The 12,595-nt window shown below is 39.3% G+C and overlaps 1 protein-coding gene across 2 annotated transcripts in view; it reads right to left on the bottom strand.

Moving 5' to 3' along the window:
• Positions 1-4,079, bottom strand: part of GRM1 (glutamate metabotropic receptor 1) — a 442,031-nt gene extending 437,952 nt beyond the window's left edge. For both annotated transcript variants that reach the window (XM_008006735.3, XM_038002286.2), the window contains exons 1-2: positions 3,987-4,079; positions 1,544-2,560 (exon numbers count right to left, since the gene is read on the bottom strand). In XM_008006735.3, coding sequence (XP_008004926.2) covers positions 1,544-2,243 — 700 coding nt within the window. In that variant the 5' untranslated portion in view covers positions 2,244-2,560; positions 3,987-4,079. The remainder of the gene's footprint in view (positions 1-1,543; positions 2,561-3,986) is intronic.
• Between the last annotated feature and the right edge of the window lie 8,516 nt (positions 4,080-12,595).

The following is a 12,595-nucleotide window of genomic DNA, read 5'->3' as shown; positions in this document are numbered from 1 at the left end:
AAGCAAGCACTAAAGGAAACTATGCTAAACATTAACATGTAGTAAAGTTAAATATTAAAATATAAGGAATTAACATCTGAACTTAAGCTTGTGTCTTTAAAAAGTAATGAATTTTTATTCAAAAAGAAGTATGTAGTTCATTATTAAAAATCAAGCTTCAGAAGCATAAGTCAGTTGTTATAAAGTTATATCACAGCGGATAGATTTTTTCCAAAAGCAAAATCTGAAAATATAATGTGTAATTCTATATCATTTATGTTTGTTCTGAAAATTCTGTTCCCTTTATAAAGTATATGTTTTCATTAATGATAACGATATAATCACTTCACTATGGATGCTGCCAATTTCTATAATCAAACCTCACACCACTAACTGAACATTGTGGAAATATTAAAAGAACGTGGAGCTATGTCTATGGCTTCTTGAAAATCATTTGACTTGAAGAAATATGAATGCAGAAATACCAGCAAGATTGTCTTCTTACGCCAGCTTATACATGTGAATTGTCCTAGATGTTAATTTATAACCAGGGTCTCAGTTTTTTCATAAACCTACTGGGAGAATTAAGAGTAGCTGAGCTCAGAAATCCCCTTTTATTAAAAAATGTATATAATCTAAGCTGAAGAGAGTGTAGAAAATCTTTATATACAAAAATTTTTGAATATTCACATCCATAAGTTTCTGGAAAAATCAAAGCTTTTAATCTTAGGTTAATTTATTGCATTTTAGAAAGACATTATAAACCTAATATCTGCTATCCATTCATTAGTACTTTATAACTGATCTAACTTTAATTCTAATATGTAAGTTCATTGTGCTAGAAGAAAAAGACTAGAAACAAAAACTCAAATCCAACTGGTCACCAGTGTTATTTCTCATAAAACAGGATAATTCTTGGGGGAGTGAGGGAATCTGGACAATTTTAGTCTATCAAGTAAGAAGAAAATACATGACTTAAATTACTTACTTTTTCTTTGTAACTAAGGTACTCCAAAAGTAAAAATATAAGTTTCTGATATACTGAGGGAGATGACTGCATTAATCCTATATTCACAGGAAAGTTTTCGATATGTAAGAAGGGGTCAAGAGGACAAAACACCTTCAACTGTTCAAGAAAGATAAAGCCTTGAAGTCCGATTTGTGGAATAGTAACTTCTTTTTGCCAGTCACTCACACTGAATTAACTCCTTACACCTGGTAAGTCATAGTCGGTCACTGAAGGGCAATATAACACCTTGGACAAATAAGCCTTCCAAAAACAAACTCAAAATATGAGGGCAAACAAGTATCCAAGTCAAATCTACTGCTGGACACTTTGCATGGAAAGTTTGATACCATTTCAGCTCCTACTATCCTCAGATATTCTATGGGGTACAATTTTCCTACACTATAATTGTAAGGAAATGGGTGGGCAGTACTGAAAACGGTAAACTCCTTTCTCCACAGTGCTAGAAATAAACAGGAACAATACTATGACCCCAGGGACACATAGTGCAATGCCCTGGCTTTCTCAGTACCCTTCTTTCCCAAATATAATGCCTACCTTCGGTGTGGACTGCAGAGACATAGGTCCAATTGTAACGTTTGACTATGTCAAGCATGGCCCTTGCCTGCAAAGTGTCAGAAGGGACAACCCTCAGGAAGTATTTGTACAAAGTTTTGTCACTCAGGTCGATGCTTGTGGCTGAATAAGCGATCTGCGGGATGTCGAAGAGCTGGAGCAGGTTCTGCACTTGAATGGCTACAGAGCTGGAGCCAGGACCGATCACTCCGGCAATGGGCTTCTTAGTTCTGCCGGGGGGAAGGGACTGGCCGTCAGGCAGGCACCGGTTGAACCCATCCTTCTCATCTCGAATGGAAATCAGAGAGTCCCTAATGAACTCAATGCTCTGTTCCAGAGCCACGGAAGAGTGCCAGCAGGAGTCCCGGATCTCACTGCCCAGGGTGATGTTGGGCAGGAGGACTGGGTCCGCGTTGATCTTATCCAACGTGTGGAACATGGCCTCCACCCTCTGGATACCATACTGCTCCCTGATCTCCCCACACTTCCTCTCGGGCACTTTCTCGGCCGGAGGTTGGTGATGGACTGAGAAGAGGGCTCCAATGATGACATCTCCGTCCATTCTGGCCACCGAGCGCTGAGACGACGCTCCCGCCAGCAACACTTTCCTGCCGGGGCTTCTGGGGAGAAGGGACACTTCCAAAAATATCGCTGGGAAAAAAACCAAGAGGAGCCTGACCATGGTGGTGAGGACGCGGTCCACAGCCTGCCAGCCGCGTTCTCACGCTGGTCCCGCTGCAGGCTCCCAGCGCTCACCCCCGAGATGCCCAGCGCCGCCTCTCCCAGAGTGATGCCCCTCACCAACAATGGTCGTCCAAGGCCTTTGCCTCCTCCACCACCGCCTCCTTCCCCTTCGTCTCCTCCTCTAGGTCCTCCACGACCGCCTCTACAAGCTGGAGGCGTTTGTAGGGAAATTCGAATCCCCGTTCTTCACCGGTGCATCAAGGTAAATTGATCAAGAGTACAGTAGAAGTCGTGTTGGCAGCGGTGAGCTGGATGCTGCTGACAAAAGACAGAGAAAAATCACGGCCTTGTCATCAGAGGACCTGTGTTAAAACTCTGGGGTCCGTGATGTTAACAGTTGCCTTGCCCGTTTCATTTCGGCACATCCTGATATCGGCTGCAGGAACAGCTTGGAACGCAGCTGTGGTCACTGAGGAAGGCGGGGTGTCCTATCCCCTCCGTCCTCACCGGTCCGGGAGGCGCAGAGCCCCGCCAACTCGCCCGCTCCTCCAGCCTTAAGTCTGTTCCTGGTCCCCTAAAACCTATCATGCCTTCTTACTTGGAGGGTGGTGGGGAAGGTGAGCAGAGAGGAGGGGAGGAGCTAGGTCCTTCAACCCAAGAGAACTTTCCGGATTGGAAAAGATCAACTTTTTTTCCAGAAGAAAATTTGGAAACTGATTGTAAAGGTGGAAGTGCGACTTTAAAATAAACGTAAACAAGGGATGCACCTTTTACTTTAATTTTGAGGGGTTGAAGAAATCCTGACATACAATCAACTGTAAATTTAATTTGCCAGCTTGAAGAAAATCCATATTAGTTACTAAGGCAACGCCTGGTAAAGTCTCCGTATGGAGGAGTTTGGTATGTTTCCCCCCTAAGAAATCAGGCTTGCTGTGTATGTTCAAGAGGAAGGGGTGCAGATAAGGTAACTTGTTTCCCGCGGTGGGTGGACGGGTTAGAGGGGGTCCTGCGCTCTCCTAAATCCGGACCTTTGGGGTTTGCATAGTTGCTAGAAAGGGAACGGAGGGGAGCTTCCGGGTTGCTCTCGCCGCAGCAGCCTGAGACGTGCCGCCTTCAGGACCCTGGACAGTGCTCGGTCCAGCCAGCTATTCCCTGGCAGGGCCTGCAAGGGACGCTTTGACCAGTGAGTTGCAATTCCCTGACCCGCTTTGCTCTTTCAACCTCCCTCCTCTGTGTTCTTTACCCATACACACACACACACACACACACACACACACACACACACACACACACACACACCCCTCCACTCGAGTCCCCACCGCCCCTCCGCCCTCATTCTCGTCACCTTGCACCGCTTCTGCAGGAATATATATCCAAACCCACCCGCTTGAGGACAGAGGCGCCAAATCTCAGCCGCCTGCGGGGGGTTGAAGTTGGCTCCCTCTCCCGTTCCTCCCCTGCTCCCTTTCTCAAGGTGAGAGTCGACGAAAAGGTGGCTATGGGAGCGGGCGAGGGGGGCACAGGAGGGGAGGCAGAAAAAGGGGAAAGACAACCCAGGCACCCATGGATCCCGACCCTTCCTGAGGATATAGGACGAAAAGAAATACATAAGCGAGAATGCGCCTGGGACCCGGAGGGAAATCTGATAGACTGGGACTTTGTCTGCCGTTGCGGGTTGGTTTCACCCGAAGAAGTGTCCGCTCACCTGAGTCTGTTTGGAGGACATGGACTTGAGACGTACCTGAGTACCTGAGTCGGGGTAGACAGTGCTATGGTCCCGGGGCCAGAGAACCGTGGCCACCCTCCGCTTGCAGACGCCTCAGCTCTAATCCAGACGGTGCAAAGATGCGATCTGGGCTGTACACTAGTGCCCTCTTTCTTCAGCACTATTTTACCGCAAGGGAAAAAGAGGGGGAGGGAAGAAAGAAAGAAAGAAAGAAAAAAACAGGTCACCCAAGGCTTGTCTATTATCTCATGCATAAAAATCAGTCGTTTGATAGAGGGAGGAGGGGAGACAAGCTAAGGGAAAGTGGGGAATATTAATTCCTTTACTATATGAGGGGTCGTATAGAAGTTGCCAGATATGTGAACAGTCAGACAATCTGGCCAAAGAAGTGAAGAACTGCCTAAGCTGCTTTGGGGTAGATATCTTTGTATATATCTCAGGGACTCAAATATATTTTCTCTCTCTGCAAATAAAGTCCCTACAGAGGGAAACAGAGTCTAAATACATGTATAGACATCTAAAGAAAGGCTCTATTAGTAGATTGCAAGGGAAATCAGGAAGAGGCTGCATAGGGTGGGAGAAGAATAAGGATAGGCATGCCCATTATGAATTAATGTATGTCAAATGAAGACAGGCATATTGTGGATGTATTTTCAGGTCAAGATGTAACTAAATTGAGAATGAGAGTCAGGTCACATGGAAACACTGGAGTGACAGTTATCCAAATTCCTCCCAGGTGGTCATCACCTTCCCTACAGGTCTATGGTGTTACTTCTTACTGCGTGAAAAGTGGAAGTTAAATCGAATTCCTCTGGGAAAATGTTGGCTGAGCAGAATGTGACCCAGCTTTTTCAGGGGAAAAAGACAAGTGACAGTGTGTCTTTCTACTCTTGTTCAAAGCTTTCTATTTATGTCATCTGCAGAGCAAAGAGATCAGCTTACGTTGGTCCCTTATGGGTCAGCTTATAATCGCCTTGCTCATGTCATTATTAAATTATGGAATGGTGCCATGTCAGACTGGAGAGGATAAACCACATCAGGCAGTTTCAAATACTCTTCAGTGTGTTCCATGAAACTTAGGAGGGAAAACAATAACTCTAGTCAATAACGAAAGGTCTTTCTCATTCTGGTTCTGATCTTTTTTCCCTAAGTGTCAGAGTTTTCTTGATGTTTTTTAGACAGCCCAAAGAATATATTTTTTCTTTTTCCACAAACAATGCACTAAACAACGTTCACATTTTTTAGACTAGATGATCTCAATTCGGGAAGTAGCCACTTGTTTACATAAGGAAAATGGGAAGAGGTAAGTTCTGATCATCACGTATGGGACTAAATGGTTCTCTGCCTCTACCCTAGGAATATGTCTGTTCTAAGAACAGCAAGTCACAGGTATGTACAGTATCCCATAGCATCTGACTTCCTCTAGTAGCCACTCAAGTTCAATTTTAGATAATTCCATTAGAGTGTAATAAGTTCTAAACATTATTTTCTTATAATATTTCATAGATACAATCTCTGAATATACAAAGATTTCTGTGCATATATAAACCCTTAATTATGATTTTCAGCATTAGAGAAAGTAATGTCTCTGAAGTCCACATTTAGTTTCAATATGTGCTCTTAAAGCAGAATATCTTTAATATATCACATTGCTGTACTGAAGGAATAATTAAATGTTCAGATTTATTGGTTCTCAAATTCATTTTACAGTCCAAGTAAAAACTACACATTCAGGTTGACTGAAACTAATCATTTTAAAGAGAATGAATTTGAGGATTATATCATGCCAGATGCATGCATATACAAAAATTACATATTAGAAGAAAAAAAATTCAAATGTATAAAGTTGAAATGATCAACTAAACTTATTGATAATGATTTAAGAGTTAACTATAGAAGGTACCAGGACAAAAACAAGAAAAGAAGGAGGCATTGAGACAGAAGAAAACAAGATCACCCAAATATACTTTCTCTTTCTATAAATGAAGACTTTACATAGGAGGTAGGGCCTAATACATGTGCAGACATCTAAGGGATGGTTCTGTCAGTAGGATTGAAGGGGATTACTACAACAATGAGCTACATACAAACTAGCAAATACAGGTAAATACACTAATCTGTAAGAGTTCAAAGAATGCTAAAGGTTCAACAATCCAGAAATATTGTTAGTATGTATATTCAGTATTAGTATGAAATCACATTACAATCAGTATGTGATCTGTAGCAGGGTAAAAAAGTGTTATCAGTCTTTAGGTTTGGGAAATCTATACACAATGTGGTGGAGATCAAGATCAAAACCGAAAGAATATCTAATCTGGTATGTGATTTGTAGTAGGATAAAAAAGCGTTATTGGTATTTAGGTTTTGGAAATCTTTTTAATACACAGTTTAGTGGAGATCAAGATCAAAACAATATCTGAACTGTTATCTCAAAACAATGATTTAATGTGCTGCTGTAACAATAAGAACAACAGAATGCTCATCATCCTTATATGGTAATAAGGTCAATAATATCCATTAACAAAACTGTGGTCACCCTCCTTATGAATGTATGTGTAATTATTGTTGCTTTCCATCATAAAGTATTTCATAGAATAATGAGTCTAAGCTATAAAAGAGCAAAAGGATATAAAGTTTTCCACATAAAATCAGCTAGAAATTTAAACTCTTCAAATGGGAAAGACAAGAAGTGAGCAAGAATAAGATAAAAGAAATAACAGGATGAATTAAGCCTTGTATTAGGTATTTCTAACACTGCTATAAAGAAACATAATCATGGCAAAGGGTGAAGGGGAAGCAAGGGACATCTTCCCACAGTGGCAAAAGAGCAGGGGAAACTGCCACTTATGAAACCATCAGATTTCATGAGAACTCACTCACCTATCATGAGAACAGCATGGGGGAAACTGCTCCCATGATCTAATCACCTCCCACTAGGTCCCTTCCTCAACACCTAGGGACTAAAATTTGAGATGAGATTTGGATGGGGACACAAAGCCAAACCATGTCATTTCAACCCTGGCCCCTCTCAAATCTCAAGTCCCATTCACATTTCAAAACCAATCATGCCTTCCCAACAATCCTCCACAATCTTAACTCATTCCAGCATTAACCCAAAAGTCCAAGTCCAAAATCTCATCTGAGACAAGGCATGTCCCTTCCACCTATGAGCCAGTAAAATCGAAAGCAAGTTAGTTACATCCAAGACACAATGGCTGTACAGGCATGAAGTAAATGTTGCCATTCCAAATAGAAGAAATTACCCCAAACAAAGAGACCATAGGCCTCATGCAAGTCAGAAAGCCAACAGGGCAGTCATTAAATCTTAAAGCTCCAAAATAATCTCATTTGACTCCATGTCTCACATGTCTCACATCCAGGGAATGCTGATGCAAGGGGTGGACTCCCATAGCCTTGGGCAGCTCTTTTGTTTACTCGCATTGAGTGCCCGTGGCTTTTCCAGACACACAGTGCAAGCTGTCAGTGGATGTACCATTATGGAATCTGGAGCATGGTGGCTCTTTTCTCACAGCTCCACCAGGCAGTGCCCCAGTGGGGACTCTGTGTGGGGCTCCAACCCCACATCTCCCTTCTGCATTGTCCTTGCAGATGTTCCCGATGAGGGCTCTGCCCCTGCAACAGACTTCTGCCTGGACATCCAGGCATTTACATACATCCTCTGAAATCTAGGCGGTGGTTCCTAAGCCTCAATTTTTGACTCCTGTGCTCAACACCACATGGAAGCTTCCAAGGCTTGGGACTTGCAGCCCCTGAAGCAACGACCCAAGTTGTACCTTGACCCTTTTTAGCCACAGCTGGAGCTGGAGCAAATGGCATTCAGGGCACCAGGTCCCAGGGCTTCACAGAGCAATGAGGCCCTGGACCTAGCCCATGAAACCATTTATCTCTCCTAGGCCTCTGGGCCTGTGATAGGAGGATCTGCCTTGAAGATCTCTGACATGCCCTGAAGATATTTCCGCATTGCCTTGGTGATTAACATTCAGCTCCTCATCACTTATGCAAATTTCTGAAGCTGGCTTAAATTTCTCCCAAGAAAATGCGGTTTTCTTTTCTATCAAAAGGTCAGGGTACAAATTTTCCAAACTTCTATGCTCTGCTTCTGTTTTAAACATAAGTTCCAGTTTCAAGCTATATTATTTGGGAATACATATAACTACACTTTCAGGTCACCTCTTGAATGCATTGTTGCTTAGAAATTTCTTCTGCCAGAGATCCTAAATCATCCCTCTCAAGTTCAAAGTTCCACAGATCTCTAGAGCAGGTGCAAAATGCTGCCAGTCTCTTTGCTAAAGCATATCAAGAGTGAGCTTTGCTCCATTTCCCAATAAGTTATTCATCTGCATCTGAGACCACCTCTGCCTGGATTTCATTGTCCATACCACTATCAGCATTTTGGTCAAAACGATTCAACAAGACTCTAGGAAGTTTCAAACTTTCCCACATCTTCCTTCCTCCCATGTCTTCTTCTAATCCCTCCAAACTATTCCAAACTCTGCCTGTTAACCAGTTCAAAAGTTGCTTTCACATTTTCAGGTTATCTTTATAGTGGCGCCCCACTTTCTGCCTCTGTGATGCCAATTTCCTGTTTTAGTCCCTTCTCACACTGCTATAAAGAAATACAATCACGGCAGAAGGCAAAGGGGAAACAAGGGAAGTCTTTCCTTTGTGGCATGAGAGAGAGAGAGCAGGGGAAACTGCCACTTATAATACCAAAAGATCTTATGAGAACTCTCTATCATGAAAACAACATGGGGGAAACAGCCCCCATGATTCAATCACCTCCCACCAAGTCCCTCCCTCAACACCTGGGAATTACAATTTGAGATGAGATTTGGGTGGGGACAAAAAGCCAAACCATATCAAGCCTGTATTTCAAATTATAGTATACTCTAATGGGTACTTTGAAAAGTAAAATTTATGCAGTTACTTACATATGCAAATGAAGTATACACAAGTGGTAATAAACTCATTGCCAAAAAGATAGTAGTGACTAAAAATAGAAATAAGATTAAAAAGTCTTTGAGGAAATTGATTTGGAGAGCATTGATATGTAGTGTATTACTAAGGGAATATAATTGATGTTCAAGATAGATCAATGTTGTGGAGAGAAAATATTATGCTTTTCCATAAATTATCATGCTCCATGGACAATTAATTTAATTGAATATAACATTTCTTACATTCTTATATTTTATTCATAGTGTCAGCAAGATAATTCAAGTCCCACTGAGAATTTTCAGTTTATCTATCCAATTTGGCTATCTACATGGCTTGTCTTTATTGGACTTTGTTCTCTGAACCAAAGTCAATTGGAAAATAAAATCTCTTCCTTTAAGAAACTGGAAACATTTTTATAAAACTTGTATGATTAACAAAGTAAAGAAAACACTTTAAAAGATAAGGACTAAAGCCAAATTTACTATGGGTTCAATTGTTGTATTCGACTGATTAATTAGGCTATTACTATACATAGGACTATATTTAGAGATAGGGCCAAAAGTATCGACTTCCCTAAGTGAATAAAAATCATTAATGGCTCGGTGAACTCATGCAGATTGACTGGGACACATACATTTGGCCACATACTGTTCTGTCACAATGGTCCAAACATCTATCTTTATAGTATTAAATATAATTCAGTGTTTGATAGACCAGAAGCATGCCTATAGTTAACAATAATATGTTGTACATTTCAAAATAGCTAGAAGACAAGAAATTGAGCATTCCTAGCATAAAGTAAAGCCAAAACTTAAGGTAATGGCTATCCCAATTACACTGATTTAATCTTTATATTTATATGAATGTATCTAAATATCACATGTACCTCAAAATACATGCATCTATTATGTATCAATTTTAAAAACTTTACTTCAAAAAAGAAAGAAAAAATAAATTTAAAAATTGATCTAAAATTACAATTAAGGAGAATAAGACAAACACATTATTCTAGAAGCACAGTGAAGGCAGCAACTATTGTCTGTTTTATTCCCTGCAGTATCCCCAGTGTCTACAACAATGTCAGGTTCATTATAGGTGCTCAAAAATTCATTGGATAACTGAATGGATACATTCTTTCTGAACATTAAAATTATCATCTTGTGTCGATGCCTTTCTCTAAGAATACAAAGTCAAGCAGTTTACAGACTTTTCTCATTTATTTTTAATATAGTGTAGAAAGAGTTACTATTTTGCAACTACGTCTCAAGTGCAATTAACTAACCTAATTAATATTAAACCTTTTAGAACCATATTTACACTACAAACTTCATTATATTTGAAGTATTAAAATGTGTTCCCAATGTGACAAAACCATTTCCACTGTGCTGCATATGTTAGTGTATAGAAAATGAAATTTTATAAAAGAAAAAAAATTAAATATAAGCTAATGTTTACTTAATGTTGTGGCTACATAATTTGAAACTAACTATTTGAAAATGTTATCAGAACCATCATATGAGATGAGCAAAATAGGCATGTTATGGAATCCTACAGATGAAAAAATTGAGACACCAAGAATGTTTTCATACCTGAGCAAACAAGAATGTTTTCACTAATAAATTAGTGGCAGTGCCACATCACACTATCTTTATTCCACATTCATAAATTGAGTGTAATAAAAACAAAATATATAAACTGAGTCATTTTTCCTTAAGCTTTGAACTGATGCTCTTCTCAGAAAATGCTTAAGTAATAAAGAAAATGAATTTGAATTCCTTTCCCTTGGGTGTTTCATCTGTTGAGGGCATAAACATTACAGGTGATTGTTCTATTTGCTTAAAATAGCCATCTTTTATAACAGTTCTAATAAAGGCAGTAACCTACTTGCACAGTCTCACAGCCAACTTTTGAACAATTAAGCAAGAAAAGTATCTAAATTTTCAGATCCCATAAAAGCCTTCATTAGAAAAGACTTTCCTACTACAGTTTCACCTACACAACCAATTAAATTATTATTCCTGTTTAAACAGAAATATACTGTATTCCTACTTCACTGCAACAGAAAATCTACAACATAGTTGTTATACAATCAGCATACCACCAAAATATTGCCCTACCTGAAACACATCCTTTATCCTTTTTATCAAGCAGAGAATAGATAAGCAAAATGTCTTATCACACAATGGATCACTACTCCACAATAAAAAAAAAAAAAATTACAGATTCACGCAACAAAATAGATGGATCTCACAAACATTATTTTGACTAAAAGACACCAGAGAACATACTGTTTGATCCCATTTATATAAAGTTCAAGGACAGTCACAATCATCTACACAAATAGAAATCAGAAGAGTGATTGCCTTTGCATGAGATTAGGAAGATCAACTGGAAAGGAGTTAGACAAAATCTTCTGGAGTGATATAAATGTTCCTGATTTTGATTGAAGTGTTACTACATGCATATATACATTTGTCAAAACTATGGGAATTATATGCTAAAATTTATCTGTTTTACTGAAAGTATATTTCAGTAAAATTAATTTTAAAATAAGTTACAAGTAATCAAAGTGGGAGATCACAATGAAATGAACTAAGGCATTGGCAGTGACAATGTATAAACATGTAAAAATTAGAAGGATAGCAATAAAAAAATGAGATGTTATAGAGATTGAGCATGAAAAAGCAATAAGAAATGGCTCCCCAGTTTGGAATTTGGCACAAGTTACCAGATAGTGGTACCATTTGCTGACATAGAAAATATAGGAGAAGGAAGAGTTGCAAAGTAATGGGAAATGATGAATTTCATTTGAGACTCAGTAAAGTGCCTTTGAGAGATAGCAAAGGAAATGCTTCCATAAGTAATTTGGGTACAGGTTTAGGGGTCAGAAATGAGATATATATCAATGAAATGTCTGTGGGAAATCTTGGCAAAAAATAAATCACAGAAATTGATAAGAAGACTCCTGGAATATCCAGGGTAACAAAAAAATATATCCTAGATATGGTAAAAGCAGAGAAAATGGAGCCCACAAAGTTCATTGAGAAGCAACAGAAATGGATAAAAACTAACAAATGTTAGGTCAATAAACCAATGAGAAAGAGTACTTCAAGAAGAGGGGAGTGGTTAAGGTATAAGTTGAGGAAAGAGGTAGGAATACAAAGGACTAAAAATAGTCCACTAAATTTATCAAAAAGTAGCCCGTGTGATATTATCAAATCAATTTTATGGGAGGAATAGCATCAGAAACAAGATTTCAGGGCATGAGAATTAGGAAAAAGAGCAAATGCATTTTACAATGTGTTTTAAACATCTGAATGCCTTCATATTTATTTACCAATATGTGTACTATAACAAGACTTACTGCAACCAGGTACATACATAAACACATACACACTTGCATGGATGCACAGGATTCTACACACAAATGGTAATTATTGTTTAAGATTTAGAATCATACTTCTATAAATGCCCAAAATTAAAAATTTTATTCCAAGAAGAAAATTGTGTCAGTGTCATTTATGACATGTGCCCATAAGATTACCAAGAAATTTAGGTTATTTTCAAGAAACAAAATTAGGGTCAAATGAAATACATTAATTCAGAAGGAAAACACAAGCAAATGGGAACCCAAATACAAAATTCAGCTATAAAAGATTAAGTGG

Source organism: Chlorocebus sabaeus, chromosome 13 (genome assembly GCF_047675955.1).
Source record: "Chlorocebus sabaeus isolate Y175 chromosome 13, mChlSab1.0.hap1, whole genome shotgun sequence".
NCBI classification, from domain to species: Eukaryota; Metazoa; Chordata; class Mammalia; order Primates; family Cercopithecidae; genus Chlorocebus; species Chlorocebus sabaeus.
This window is presented reverse-complemented; position numbering and strand designations above follow the sequence as displayed.